Consider the following 15,928-nt stretch of genomic DNA (forward strand, 5'->3'; position numbering starts at 1 on the left):
CTGCTTTCTTGAATTTGATTCAAATTTTACATTGCTTGAGATCAGAATGCAAATAACTGAATATATAGGAGATATTGTTGTAAAGATAGGAATGGAATAACATAACATTTAACTAGGTTTCATTATACAGTTTACTATTTATTAAATACTAGAGGCCTGGTGCACAAAAATTTGTGCACTCGGGGGGGAGGGGGGTCCCTCAGCCTGGCCTGTGCCCTCTCGCAGTCTGGGACCCCTCGGGAGATAACGCCCTGCTGGCTTAGGCCTGCTCCTGGGTGGCAGAGGGCAGGCCCAATCCCTAGGTGCAGCCCCTGGTCGGGCTCAGAGCAGGGCCGATTGGGGAGTTGGGGCACCACCCCCTGTCATGCACAGAGCAGGGCAGATCAGAAGGTTGTGATGCCACCCTCAGTCACGCTCAGGGTAGGGCCGATTTGGGGGTTGGGGCACCGCCCCCTGTCACACTCAAGGCAGGGTTGATGGGAAGGTTGCAGCACCACCCCCTGTCACACACAGAGTGGGGCCCATCAGGGGGTTGGGGCGCTGCCCCCTGTCACGTGCAGAGCAGGGCCCATCAGGGGGGTTGGGGCTCCGTACCCTGTCACGCACAGAGCAGGGCCGATCAGGGGGTTGAGGAGCTGCCCCCTGTCACTCACAGAGTAGGGCTGATAGGGGAGTTGAGGCACCGCCCCCTGTCACGCACAGAGCAGGGCGGATCAGGGGGTTGGGGCGCCACCACTGTCACACTCAGGGCAGGGCCGATGGGGAGGTTATGGCTCTACCCCATCACACACAGAGCAGGGACAATCAGGGGGTTGGGGCGCTGCCCCCTGTCACGCTGATTCCAGTGCCGGGAGGCCTCTCGGCTCCACTGATCCCAGTGCTGGGAGGCATATTACCCTTTTACTATATAGGATAGAGGCCTGGTGCACGGGTTGGGGCTGGCTGGTTTGCCCTGAAGGGTGTCCTGGATCAGGGTGGGGGTCCCCACTGTGGTGCCTGGCCAGTCTGGGTGAGGGGCTGAGGGCTGTTTTCAGGCTGGCGGGTGACTGAAGCTCCCAACCACTCCTTTTTTTCTTTTTTTTTTTATTCTGGACCAGCTTTAGCTTTGAGGCTTGGCTCCAGCTCTTAGGCCTCCGCTGCTGAAAGCATGTTTCTGGCCTTTGTTTACCTTCTGTATTTGAAACAATGTTGCGATCCTGCTGGCTGAAGCCCAACGGACTAAAGCAGGTTTCTGGGGTTTTGTTTAGCTTCTATATTTGTAACATAGTTGCTTAGAGTTGCAGCTCAGAGGCCTGCAGTGGCAGGTGGGGAACGTTGGAGTCCTCCGTCACTTAAGCAAGCAAGCCTCATGTTAGTTTCAAGCTGCCTGGCTTCCGGCCGCCATCTTGGCTGGCAGTTAATTTGCATATTGCCCTGATTAGCCAATGGGAAGGGTAGCGGTTATATGCTAATTACCATGTTTCTCTTTTATTAGATAGGATAATTTTTATTTTACCAGAAATTTTCAATACTGGGGTTTATTAAAACATATATTTTACCCTAGCAGGTTTGGCTCAGTGGATAGAGCATTGGCCTGCAGACCAAAGGGTCCTGGGTTTGACTCCAGTGAAGGGCACACACCTTGGTTGCAGGCTCCTCCTCAGGCCTGAAGCCTGGTCAGGGCTCGTGCACGAGGCAACCAATCGATATGTTTCTCTCATATTGATGTTTCTCTCTGTCTTTCCCTCTCTCGTCCACTCTCCCTACAAATCAGTGGAAAAAAATATCCTCAGGTGAGGATTAATAAAAACAAAAAAAAAGCAAAAATATGTATTTCCTATTAACACATATCTTTTAACAAAATAGTCATAGTCATAGTTTAAAAAACAATTCACTTGATATATAGAAACTATCTTTCTTCAAGATTTAAAAAAAATTATTGATTTTTAGAGAGAGTGAGAGAGAGAGAAACATTGATGAGAAAGAAACATCATCAAGTGGCTGTCTCCTGCACTCCCCCCACCTGGAATCGAGCCTGCAACCAGGTCATGTGACCTGACCTGGTGACTTCTTGGTTCATGGTTCTATGCTCAACTGCTGAGCCACACCAGCTGGGCCTCTTTCTTTAAGATTTTAAAAAATAATCCAACTATTTTTTTAATGCTTCATTGCATTATTTCCTTACTCTGAAGCTAGTCAGGAATCCGTGTTTTACTCATTTAATATCTTGCTTTGTGTATTTACATCTAAATGTTTCATTTATTGAAGCTTTGGAAGGATTTTTCCCCTCTCTTCTGTTTTTCCTTGAATGTCTACAATAGACCTAATACATGATAAATATTTGTGGAATTTGTTACTGTCTTTAGTCCTCTGTAAACAGGTTACCTATAAACATGGTAGAGAAGACAATGTAAAAAATATTTTATTTGCAATGTTGACTTCTTTCAGTTTTCCAGAGGTCTTTGAGCACACCACTGGTTGCAAAGTCTTAGAACTACAAAGAGGGGTAGCATGGTTTCTGTCCTCAAGAACATAACAATTTAGACTTCTGCAGATAGAATTAATGCATTGGTAACCTTCCTCTAATGAAGGAAGGTTAGTGAAATAAAGTGTCTTTCTTTGTTTCCATCTTCTCCTCTAGAGCTAATGCAACCATTAATAATATTGAGAAACATTCCAAGATTACATGGCACGTGTCTCAACATCATCATATTTTTTTTAAGCCTTCACCTGAGGAGGATATGTTTATTGCTTTTAGACAGAGAGGAAGGGAGAGAGAGAGGAAGGCATCAATGTAAAAGAGATGCATGGATTGGTTGCCTCCCATATGTGCCCTGACTGGCGATCAAACCTGCAACCTTTTTAGTGCACAGACGATGCTCCAACCAACTAAGCCACCTAGCCATGGCTATCATATTTTCTAATTACAGCTGTTACTCACCATATGGACCCGGCATTTCAGTATGTTGTGGAAGTGCTAGAGATATAACTTCTATCATCACCAAACTTAAGGGGCCTGAATCTTTGATTTTCTTTGCAACCTATATCACATCGCTTAGCTACACTCCACTATACTAGTATATCATGTAATTTAAATCCAGAAGCCATCCAAGGAGCCCTCACAAGATTTGGAGAATCAAATGATGAGGGTAACATAGAAATCATAGAATTTAATAATCATGTACTGATTTGCATATTTTGCCATCGCTTTCATACACACATACACAACCATGCTTACCCCACTCCTGCTTCTCCATACTACCCACATCCACACACATATTGTGTTCTTTCAATTTGTCTTACTATGGGCCATTAATGCTGAGGAATAAGAGTTTTTCTCCAGGATTATAATTCTAATAATTTAAAAACTTGTTTACCTATTTTCCTCAATGTTAGACTCTCTCTATATAAAAGCCTAAGTGACTGAACCACCAAACGACCGACCGGTCAAGTGGTTGCTATGATGTGTACTGACCACCAGGGGGCAGACGCTCAACACAGGAGCTGCCCCCTGGTGATCAGTGCACTCCCACTGCCAACCTCCTGAGGCCGGCCTACCTCCCTAGGTTCCTCCCCCAGGCTGGCCACCCCTCTCCCAACCATCAGCCCGATCGCTGGCCAGGTCAAGGGACCCCACCAGGCCTCTAGTTTAATCACAAACACATGACTGTAAGGAAAAAAAAAATAATTGTGCCAGTTGCTAATCTGATATCTACCCAAACAAATGCTGTCAGACAATAAATTGTTAACTGTCACTAAGAGACCCCCCTTTTTTTTAATGGAAGTGAGGAGTGTATCTGGGTGTGGGTATTTTGATGAATTAGGGAGTCAGGTGGTCTTGGCTGGCTCATCCATATCTGAAAAGTTTATACAATATGACTTAATTAACTTTGCAGTGTATGACAACTTCTTTTTCCACACTAGCAATTGAATAGAGTAATATATACAAAAAATATTGGTTCAGAATTAAGCTGACTGAAACCTTTATATTGGTCATAGCATATTCTGTCTCTGAGAAAATCAGTTCTCTTTCTGCCACTTGAGAGGTCAGGTCACTGATCATAAAATTGCTTTGAATTTTGACGTCAATTGTAATGATAATGAAGGCCAATTATAGAATTTTTTGACTTATGCCCTTTACGCACTGGTCCTGCTAATAAGGGCTTACTGAAGCTGCATGCTTCATATTTATGCCTGGCCCTCAGCAGACAACAAAGTAGATCACCAGTTCAGGAAACTATGCTTGATCTCATCTTTAATTTATAGTTGAGATTTGTTTTGTCTCTTGGATAGTTAAATACATTTTATTTTATGCTGTTATGTTACATTTACTTGGCAGGAGGAACCTACTTTTTTTCCTTTGGGTGGTGATTCTAGGTGAATAATAGCTTAATTTAGAGAGGGACCTTGAGGAAACTGTCTTGATGGCTTTACCATGGTAATTTACATTGCATATCAGTGTGCTGTATATCTATTCCTATGGCTATATATTGTTTCAGAATAAAAGATGAGAAAAGTTTTTGGTGAAATGGGACTCTTAGGATAGTATATATTGCAGTCCTCAATTTAAGCATTAGAACACATACTTTAGATAATTCACTAGAAGAACCATTCTAATAGCCAAATCTATGTTAAGTCTTGTGTGTGTGTTCACCTCATTTCTTTCTTTTATGAAAGCACACACTGACACCGCACACTGAGGCCTGTTGTTTTCAGAACAACATGGGCATATGTCCACTTAGGCAAATGGATATTTTCAGCTTTAATGATTCATTGGAGTGGAACAAGTTCAGATGTCAATTGGAATAGAGTTGGAGGGCAAGGTAAGAAAAGAAAAAAGAAGAAATGTGGGACTATATTATAATCTCGTAATGATAAAAATCATCACGTTGGGCCTGCTGCAGATAGATACATGGACACAGACACACACACACACACAGACTGCACTATGCATGGACACATTTTGAATTTCAAACAAATATAATTTTATTTGTTATTAAGGTCAGTTTTGTGTGGTCTGATTGGCAATAGGCTTTGATGCAGTTGATATTTGTCATTATGTCAAATAAACATGAGGTAAAACCAATGCCTGGATCTTTTGTTTTGAATTATTTTAAATGTGCAGTATATGAAACAACAGAAACTGTCTTCTACCTAGCATCACTTAATTATTACATACCCCATTTTAAGTGCTTCTAGATTCTCAGAATTTGCAGTGTCATGATTAAGTGACACTCATGATTAGTATGAAGTCCAAATATAGCTACAGAAAGTTTTTTATTCGCTTCAAAGTGAAAATTACTTTGCTGTTTTGTTTATTTGTTTTTTGGTTAGAAAAGAGATTCATTATACTAGTTCAATCATAGATTTTTAAAAGTATGAAAAAGGAGAGTTGAAATTATTTTGAGTCTTCTCAAAGATAACCACAATTACCATTTTGGTGAACAATATTTTAAATATCACACTTTCATACACACACACACACACATGCACACACACATGCACACACACGCACACACACGCACTGCTATAATAAATAGGATCATAATATACATTCTTTTTTATTTGTCATTGGCATGTTTCCAAGTCAATACTAGTATATCCTGCATATAGAACCATTTCATTAATCACTGATTTATAAATTAGATAACTATATAGTGAAAAAAAAGTTATGTGGAAAAATTTCAGCCAGTATAGAAACATACAGTTAAAAAGACATGCTTCTCTCCATGGCAACAGTAATCTAACTTCCTGTCCCATATACAACTCATTTTAACAGTTGGGGTTTATCACTGTAGACTTCATACTTAGCATTTATACCTGTACATAACATAATTTTATTTAAATAGGAACATACTTTATATACATCCTGAAATATTTTTCACTTAAAATTACATATTTGGGATATTTTGACAGCAGAGTTTTTTCCTTTTTTACAGAATCATAGTATTACATAATATTATTTATTATCCATTGATATATATTTAGATTCATTTTAGTGTTAAAAATGCAGTTGAACTGACCCTCTTGTGGCTCTATGCTCATTCACACATGCAAGCATTTCTGGAGGACAGCCTACATTAAACTGAATTGTGCCAGTTTCACAAATTTTAAATTTTTACAGATGAGGCTAAATTGCCCTCTGAAGAGTTGCCATTTAACTTTCCAGTTGTTCATACCCTCAGCAATCCTAGATAATATAAAACTTTTTAATTATTATAATGTTAAAAGCCAAACATAATTTTCTTAGTCGCATTTCCTGCTAAATGAATCAAGAGGTAGATTTGGCATCTTTTTATGTATTTATCAGTCATTGTATTTCATATGTGAAGTATCTGTTTAAATATTTTGTCCTTTTTTAAATATCTTGTTTCTTATTGATGTTTAGAACCTATATACCATATGGATAATAATCTTTCCTGGGTTATTATATATAACAAATACTTTTTGTAATCTTTTGCATTTTGACTTTTTAGGTTTTCATTATTTCAAATTAAATAAATTATGCAGTCATATGCCAGTCTTTTACATATATTGATTTTTTTTTTTTAATTTCCTACCAAGTGGTATTCAATTGGGTCATCAACATTATTGTTCCATTGCTCTGGAAAGCAAACTTTCTGTGTGTTTTAATTACTCACTCATTATATTATTCTTTATTTTTCTTTTTCTGTAAATTATTTTTACTAGTCTTTCATATGTACATGAAAAGTAATATAAGTTCAATTTAGATTTATTAAATTAGTAAACAAATTTAGTGAGAGTTGACATTTTATTTTACAATATTGAGTATTCCTATCCAAACATGTATTTATTCTCATTCATTCAGTTATTCTTTTACTAGTATAACATTAAGTAAAAAGCAATACATATAGACATATGCATACAAATATATGCATATATAAAATATAATTGTACTATTTCATAAGTATACATACTAAGAAGTTTTTAACTTTATTTGCTATTATGAAAGTGACATTGTGTCACTGTAACTTTTCTCTGATGGCAATTGATGTATAGGAAAGGAATATATATTATGTATCCTGTATGAAGCTGTCTTACTTAATACTCAGCATATTAGATAATTATCTTGCATTCGCTAGATGGACAATTTTATCACCTGAGAATATATTTCTTCTTGCTTTACAATATTTGCAGCCATAATTTATTTTTAGGTTTATTTATATAGACTAGAACTTTAAATAAATTATTGATTTACCTCAGTGACAGTGGGAATGCGTGTCTTAATTTTAAGTTTTAAGCAGGATATTCGCTTTCAGTTTCTGGAATTTGACCTGTTTCTGTTAAGAATGATTCCTTGTATTTATTCACTAAGGTTTTTGGTTGGTTGTTTAGCTTTGCTTTGCTTTGCTTTAATAAGAAAAGGCATACAACTATTATCAATGTTTTTCTAAAATGTTTTGAAATATAGTAAGACAAGGAATTTCATTGTTTGATTTCTCAATCATAAACCCTTGGTTTATTCCTGGGACAAACTACATTGTCTTGCTGTATTATCCTTTTATTACATAGTTAGATTTAATTCGCTAATTATGTTTAAATTAACAACCAAATTGCCTGATCACTCTATCTCCTGTCTAATTCTTGTGTAATTTTGTTATCAGATTACATAACAGTAAAATAAAACTATTGAAATGGGAGGAATAACCAAAGACAGAGGCAAATGATTATATTAGAGAAACTATACCAGGGACAGGATTGTGTGATTTAACGTGCATAAAGTTTGGGAGGCAGCTAAAGATGCATAGTCCAAGAAAATAGGAAGTTCCTTGGTAATAATTTGTTTCCATGAAACATCCTGAGTACAGTGGCCTCTGTGAGATTCACTTACCTCTAGCTTCCTATGGACTTTAAAGCTACAGTTTTATTCTCTGACTCTTTCGTGTGGCCCCCTTAAATAGATTGTTTTTCTTGAGATTTGTTTTCATTGTCTTTGATTTCCCTGGCAGTTCCCAACCCACATGATAGATGCATAATCAATATTTGTTACTTATGAAATTGTTTCCCTGCACCTTGCCATGCACCTTTATAGCACAATTCTATTAGTTAAATGTTCTACAAAACTCATAATTCATGGTCATTTCTTGTTACTACAAGTAGCTGCCCAGCAGCACTGTTTCACGGAGGAATGGGACTGCTGGGTTGTTTAGCCAGAGGTCACTCGGATGCCAACATCAGAAGACCACAGACCCCCTGCTATGCGTCTCAGACTCAGCCCCAGGCCCCTGAGCTAGGCTTTTCTGGAAACAAAGCATGAGATCATTACATTCCTTTCTGGAGGAGACACTAAAGCTCACAGGTGTGCTGCAGGGAGTTACCGCACTTGTTCCCTTTGCCATACTTACCGCATTTGGCAGCCAGCTTGGGCCCTTTGAAGAGTTATTTTATTTGATTAAAAATAAATTAATTGAAAGCTAAATCAGGAGCTTTTCAGTGATTCCCCATTTGATATCTTAAGTGAAAGTAAAACTTGAAAGCCTCTTCCCCCCAGGCTTTGTTAAGTAGGATGACCAGACAAGAAGAGAAGTGTGCTACTTCTCTTTGAAGTCCAGCTTTCTAAGCCTTTGTGGAATATTGCGAATGAATTTCAAAGGGAAATCTCATTCCTCTTTCTCACTTGTCCTGAATTTCTGTTGCTGTCTCCTCCCTCTAAGCTCCATTTTCCTTTCTCTCTTTGGGCATGATGCATTCTCAAACATACTAATTTATGCACTTATGCATTTATTCATTCACTGAAGTTAGGCTACCATATTCACTATTTGTTTGGCTACCATATATCGGGTACTAGGAACTCAGGGCCCAAAGATGAAAAAACAGGGATGAGGTCCCTGCTCTTATAAAGAGATGAAATGAACGCTAGTCTAATAATCTCCTCAGTGAACGTAATTACAAACTGAGAATCATGCTCTGAAGGAAAAACTTGACTTGGGTAGAGAAGGGTCTTAGGGAGGGGTGGAGGGTTGCAGTATTGGTGAAACTTTTCCCAAGGGATTACTTTTGAGCTGAGATCTGACCAACATCAGTTAAGCAGGTCTAAGTGGTATAAGGTTGGCGATGAGGAAGGAGGAGGAATACGTTCTAGGTTAAAGAGAACAGCATGTGCAAATGTCCTGTGGCAGAAGGAAGCATGACTATCTGAAGTAGATTGATATATCTGAAGCAAAATAATAATAATAATAATAATAATAATAATAATAATAATAAAATAACAAAACAAACTATGCATGATGAGTTTAGACCAGATTATATAGGGCTTTTTAGGGAAGGTAATATAGTGTGGGGATGGGAGAATGATAATAAGGGAATCAAGTTTGTTATTTGAAAAAACTTGTCAGTGGCAGTATGGTGAATATATTGTAGAGAAGGCACAATGACTGGAAATGAAAGCGAAGACTGTACACAAGGATCTTTAAAAAACTGACAGTAAATTTGACGAGGGTGGGGAGCAAGAAAAGTAGATAATACAAGAAATGTTTGAGAGGTGAAGTAGAAAGAAATGAATAGATGGGAATGGGGGAGTGAGTCTTGTCCAGGCAGCCTCTAGCTCTCTGCTTTGGGTTACAAGACACATGGGGGCACTGCACTACCTACACAGTCCTCAGTTCACACGAGGCTAGTGTGAGCATCATCATTCCAACCAAATGACTCTAAGAATGGCCCTCTGTGTGGCTAAATCAATGGATAATTTCAGGGGTCACTTATTTTGATTTCTCAGTGTTTGATGGTGAGGCTACCTTCTTGACATTTTCTCTTCTCCCTATCTCTACAACTTTGTGGATAACCTTCTCTATTCCTGGCCATCTTCTCTAAGACTCATCATAGGGTTCTCCTCTTCTATCTGCCTAATAAATATTGGTGTCTAAGAAGAGTAACTGGACACTTCCTAACTACACTTCCTAACTATACACCTAACTGCATACCTGTTGGATGTGTCTACTCATATATCTCAAGGGCAACTCAAACTCAGAGTGTCTAGTCCGACTCTGGATATCGCTCAATGCCTTGAGGAACTTTTGGTGTTCCCTCCATCAGTGATCTGGCCAGTGACTTAAAAGTTTGCTATTTGCTATCATGTCCAAAGGGCATGGGCCTCTCTTTCCATTCTTCATGCCTCTTCACGGGGTTTTGTGAATCCTTGTCCTTTTCCAAATTCAGAAAGAAATCTGCCTCCTTCTCAAACACCAAGTTAAAAAGAAAGAACGGATGTCAGCTATATTGCTCAATACCCTTACTCAGAGTTTGCCTGTGTTCATTTGTTTCTTTGCTACAGATTTGTCAGATTTGGATGTTCCCAATAAACATGTATAGTCAGACAGAAATTAACCCTGGACTCAAGAGCTTTCTTTTCTCACATATTCTTCATTCAAAACTTAAAGGATAAATCTGAATAAAGAATGCACTGTAGTCAATTAAAAAACAGATACTTACCTTTATGGTCATGTTATAGATGAGTAGGAACTTTTCTTTTTGATAAAGAAGGGACTCTGCTTTTCTTGAATTTAGATAAAGACTTGGCACAATGTCAATAAAAAGTCTGGTCCATCATTTCAATGGAGGGGACCTTTGTGACTACTTTAATTCAGGGTTGCATAAAGAGCACACCTTTCCCTGGTTAATAGTCTCCCTGTTACTCATTGGTTTGAGTATATTTCTTCTCCCTGTTTAACTTTTTTTTTCTATTCATACAATAGAAAATTACAGAATGGGGTCAGAGGTCACAAACTGGTATCCTATGAACTAAAGCAAGCCAACAGACTGTTATTTTGTTAAGGCAGTTAAGTTTAACCTTTTATTTCTTCTTGTTTTAATGATCTGTAATGCCTGTAGGTAGGGCATGCACACAGACGAGGACCCACAACCCCACCCCAACCACTGAGTTACATCTAGACTGTTTGTATTCCCTGCATGAGTCCTAAAACATTTGAGTTTGTGACTCTAGGGTTAGACCTTTTGTTAAGTTCTTTAGGCTTCTAAGGTTGTAATTCATAAAACCTTTTGAGAGACTTAATGTTCTTGTCCAACCGCAATTAGTAGAGAGATAGATGAGCTGAAAGGAGATGCATACATAGTCAGGGCTAGCAGGTATCAGGCCCACTCTGTGCAGTATCTCCTTTAATCATCACAGCTCCCCGTGAAGTGCATATTACCATATCCATTTTACAGATGACAAAACAGGCTTAGAGAAGTTAAGGTCTTGTCCGTGGTCAGAAAGCTTATTAATTGTGGGAATTAGGTTCAAACCCAGATCTGTTTATCTCTAAAACATTCCAATGCCCTAATTTCCCTAATTGGGTAGAAACTTTCCACAAGTATCTCTTGAATAATGAAGGTTAGACGCAGACTTTTGAAACATTGTCAAAGTTAGATATATCAAAGATGTCAGATGTCTTAAAAATATCTTAAACTATTTCACTGAATACTTTATTTGCATGGTGGTTTCTTTGACTAGTAGGGAATTGCCTTCATGCTGTGCTTTGGAGCATACTTGACTGCCAGAAGAGCCCCATAAAAATTAGGAATAATTATTATTGGAGGAAATTTGGCTTTGATTTACACATTGATGTGACTTTGGAAAATAGGTCACAGATCACTCAAATTAGAACTGTAAAGAGATTTTATTTCTATCATGTAATTTTTTTTTCACAGAATACTAGCTCCCTTATAAATTTTAATCGGTATAAAATATTACTACAACTCCATGTTCCTTAATCTGGAAATAGCACTACTTGATTTATCTAGAAAGTTTACCTAACATAACAGTTCTGGTAAAGAAAAGTTCAGGTATGTCTGAACAAAAGAAGACAGAATATTAATGTGGTCATTAATTGAGTGGAAAACATTTAGTTGTGCTGCATTTTCAATTGAGAATTTTGTAAAACTTAAGTCTGCTATAGGGAATAAAGTTAACAATATTGTAATAGCTATCTATGGTACCAGGTGGGGACTTGAATTATCAGAGGGAACATGTTGTAACCTATATGAATGTCTATCCACTGCTCTATACACCTGAAACTAACACAAAATAGTATTAAATGCAAACCATAATAGAAAAATAAAATAATTTTTAAAAAGGGAAAAAAAGACAAAGAGATCTGACGACAAAGGCAGAAACCCTTTCTCAATGTTTTCCCCATTAACTCTTCTTGCCAGAGGAAAAATGAAGTTTACAACAATTTTAATTCAGTTCAACTTTGCTTTGCTACTAAATTCATTCAAAAACAAACAAACAAGAAAAAGAATGATTGATTATGAATTTAAGTGATGGAATACCCAAGCAACAATGGTGCTAACATTAGGGCCATTTAACTTTCTTTTATAACATGGAGGGTGGATATAGGACATAAATTAATTATATTGAAGTACCTGACAAAATTTAAAATTACAAATATAGTTGTATAAGTATACTTTATGGAAATATTGAGGCAAGCAATCAGAATAGTTGAAAGAGTAGGAAATGATTGACCCTGCAGAATGAGATTTGGGGGTGTTGTTTCATGATGTAAGAGATTGCTATCCTATCTAATAAAGAGAGAATATGCTAATTGACCCTCACACCTTCACAAAGATGGCAATGCCCACAGACAATAAGGAAGGAATATGCTAATTGACTGCCCACCCTCAAAGATGGTGGCACCCACAGCCACAAGATGGCCAGCAGGGGAGGGCAGTTAGGGGTGACCAGATCAGCAAGGGAGGGCAGTTGGGGGCAACCAGGCCTGTAGGGGAGGGCAGTTGGGGGCTATCGGGTTGTCAGGGGAGCAGTTAGATGTTGATCAGGCTGGCAGGGGAGTGGTTAGGGGTGATCAGGCTGGCAGGCAGAAGCAGTTAGGGGCAATCAGGCAGGCAGGCAGGCAGGCGAGCGGTTGGGAGCCAGCAGTCCCGGATTGTGAGAGGGATGTCCGACTGCTGGTTTAGGCCCGATCCCACAGGTAAACACATATAATATACAGATGATAATATTGTAGAATTATACCTGAAGTCTGTATAATTTTATTAACCAATGTCACCTCAATAAACTCAATAAAAAAAGAAAAAAGTTCCAGAAATTAATGATAAAAATTAATTTTATTTTACATTTAAAAAGTTAAGTCTGCTCATATGAACAGAAACTCTCTGCTTAGGGTGGTTTCCATGTCACTGGATTGGCTTATAACAAACATGGTGCCAAGAAATGTTCAGAACAAGATGTCTATTTTTAAATGGGAAAAAGAGAAAGATGCTACATGGAAAGAAGGGAGGAAGGAAGGAAGGAAGGAAGGAAGGAAGGAAGGAAGGAAGGAAGGAAGGAAGGAAGGAGAGAGAGAAAGAGAGAGAGAGAGAGAGAGAGAGAGAGAGAGAGAGAGAGAGAGAGAACGCACTTTTTTGTAAATTTTAAATTTAGGATTAACCAGCATTTTTCTGATTTGACCAAAGGATTGATCTAATAATTTTTTCTCTTTTACTTAAACAGTGCTCAAATTTATGGATAGATATTTTCTGCAAGTGCAGTGCAAATTATCCCAGACATATTAAAGCAATTCGATGACTGAATTTCACTTTCTGTGAGTGGATCCTGGGGTCTGGGGAGAGGGGTACCGAAGCTGCTGCCCTTTTCAAATAATTCACAAATGTGCTAATTATGTGTCAGATTTGAAAGCTGAGGCATTGTGACCTTCAAGCCAACAAAAGACCTTTTCAAGTAAGCCATTCCATGTACATTAATAAAGTGAACAATTCCCTTCCACACTTAAATAATGTATGGCTGTTATTTCATTATATGTAAATGGAAAGCAAGGAGTGGTTTCACTGTTGACATGTTAAAAGAAATGCTATTGGAAACAAAGGCTATAAATCCGTTTTCATAACACTGGTGATATTCTTCAACTAGTGATCCGAAGATATGTTCGTTGTTTGCTGCCATTGCATGCATTTCATGTGTGGTTTCTCCACAACTAAACGTATTTTGGATTTGAGCAATAAAAACTGGAATGTACTCAAGTATATAATGCTGGAAAATGATTGTTGGAAAAGCAAACTCTTTGCAGTGATGAAGACGATGATGCATTTTGTAGGCTGGGGAAACACTACCCCTCTACACAAATAATCACCTGCTACCAAGAGGAACGGTGAATAACTGAGGCTCAAAGGAAGGGAAAAGAATCTCATGCTCTTTTTCTTGGCTCTTTCTTTTTTTAAAAAAATATATATTTTTTTATTTCAGAGAGGAAGGAAGAGGGAGAGAGAGATAGAAACATCAATGATGAGAGAGAATCACTGATTGGCTGCCTCCTATACTCCCCTACTGGGGACTGAGCCCACAACCCAGGCATGTGCCCTTGACGGTAATTGAACCTGGGACCCTTCAGTCCGCAGGCTGACGCTCTATCCACTTAGCCACACTGGCTAGGGTTCTCGTGGCTCTTTTGTGGTGTAAAGAAAGTAGTGGTGAATATTGGACTTAGGTAATGGACGTAAAGGTACTTATTTGAGAGAGCAGCGTCTTCACTGGGAGAGCATAAGTTTCAAAAGCAATAACGTATAAAGGAATTTTAGTGTCACTAATGCTTGGATCAAATGGACTTCTGGGATGCCAAACAGTGCCCACGCGGTTGTAGTAGAAAATCAAGAACAGGAAGAAGAATTTAATTATCTTGTATTTGTCCAGCTTTGTAGTATAGTTTATGCCGAATAAAACATGAATAAAGATATAGTCATTCTTAATGCAACTTAAGTAGACATAAGAAATCTCTGGGAAGTAATAAACTGATTACAAACTTAAACCACAATCATATGAGATTCCAAGAACTTATTAGCATTCAATCCACAGATAGAAATTTTTTCAGCCCCATAGGAAACCATAATACTTAGTATCTTATTGTGAATTAGATGTTGATACCAAGAGACTATACAGGGTTTACTGATTCACTCGCTAGTTATTTCTTTTGTTTTAAATAATTTTATAGGGACCTTTGTTGTTATTTGCTGTAATAGATTCTCAGGATACTTTCATAAAACAGATACCATGGACATTTGTGAGAATGCTAATGTCTGTTACTGAGACTTTCAATGTATGGGTACATGTGCTTAATTCTCTAGGAAAACAAATATTTCTGCACTTTCTTGATAATCTGAAATAATTTTCAATATTTTGGATTGTATTTAAGGTGGCAAATCTTGCTTGTTCCATGTCAACAAATGAAGATGGAATTAAAATTGTCAAAATTGCAGCCAACCACTTGGAAACTTTGTGTCCACAGGTATGACCACGTTACTGCCTCTTCCACTAAACTAGCTGTAAGAATTGTCTACAGTGCTTCAGACTCTTATACACATGGAACCACATTTAAATATTTATTTTAAACACAGAGGATAACTCGTCTTAAGGTCATGGTTCCTTCTTTACTAATCACCTAGTTCTTTACTGAGCACATGGTTCTCGTAACATTCCCTAAGGCCCATATCAGAATCTTGTGAGAGAAAGGTATAGCTTGAATCAAAGCAGTGTTTTGTTCAACAGATTTCATGTCTTAGTCATTATTTATTTGAAACCTCCAACAGAATGAAAGAAGTGACATTTTTGCCCCTTTTATCAAATGAAGGCATGGGTTTGAAAAAAGCCAATAAATGTTTTCCTGTCTGCAATTCAGGAGTTTTTGAAATCTGAAGAGCAATACATTTTTAGGGAATTATTTTTAGATGATTAGTAATCCTGAAGCCATGGATCAAGATAGGCATAAGGGCAATTGTAATCATGTTGTCTTAGAATACGCTCTGTATTCTGTTCCACTACTCTATTTCGTTATCCTTGCAACAGTATTGCAATGTCTTAATTATGGTTTTATACTAATCTTATCTTTTATGCAAGTTGGTTCACTTTGTTTTGTTTTTTCTTTAAATTGCTGTTGTTCTTATTTTGCTCTTTCATATAATTTTTAGTTCCATGAAAATA

The 15,928-nt window shown here is 37.9% G+C and overlaps 1 protein-coding gene across 1 annotated transcript in view; it reads left to right on the plus strand.

The window, feature by feature from the left end:
- CTNNA3 (catenin alpha 3) overlaps window positions 1–15,928 on the plus strand; it is a 1,315,594-nt gene that overhangs the window by 806,900 nt on the left and 492,766 nt on the right. Inside the window, exon 10 of the mRNA XM_059662570.1 lies at window positions 15,144–15,236. Coding sequence (XP_059518553.1) covers window positions 15,144–15,236 — 93 coding nt within the window. The remainder of the gene's footprint in view (window positions 1–15,143; window positions 15,237–15,928) is intronic.

This window comes from Myotis daubentonii, chromosome 13 (assembly GCF_963259705.1).
Source record: "Myotis daubentonii chromosome 13, mMyoDau2.1, whole genome shotgun sequence".
Taxonomy (NCBI): domain Eukaryota; kingdom Metazoa; phylum Chordata; class Mammalia; order Chiroptera; family Vespertilionidae; genus Myotis; species Myotis daubentonii.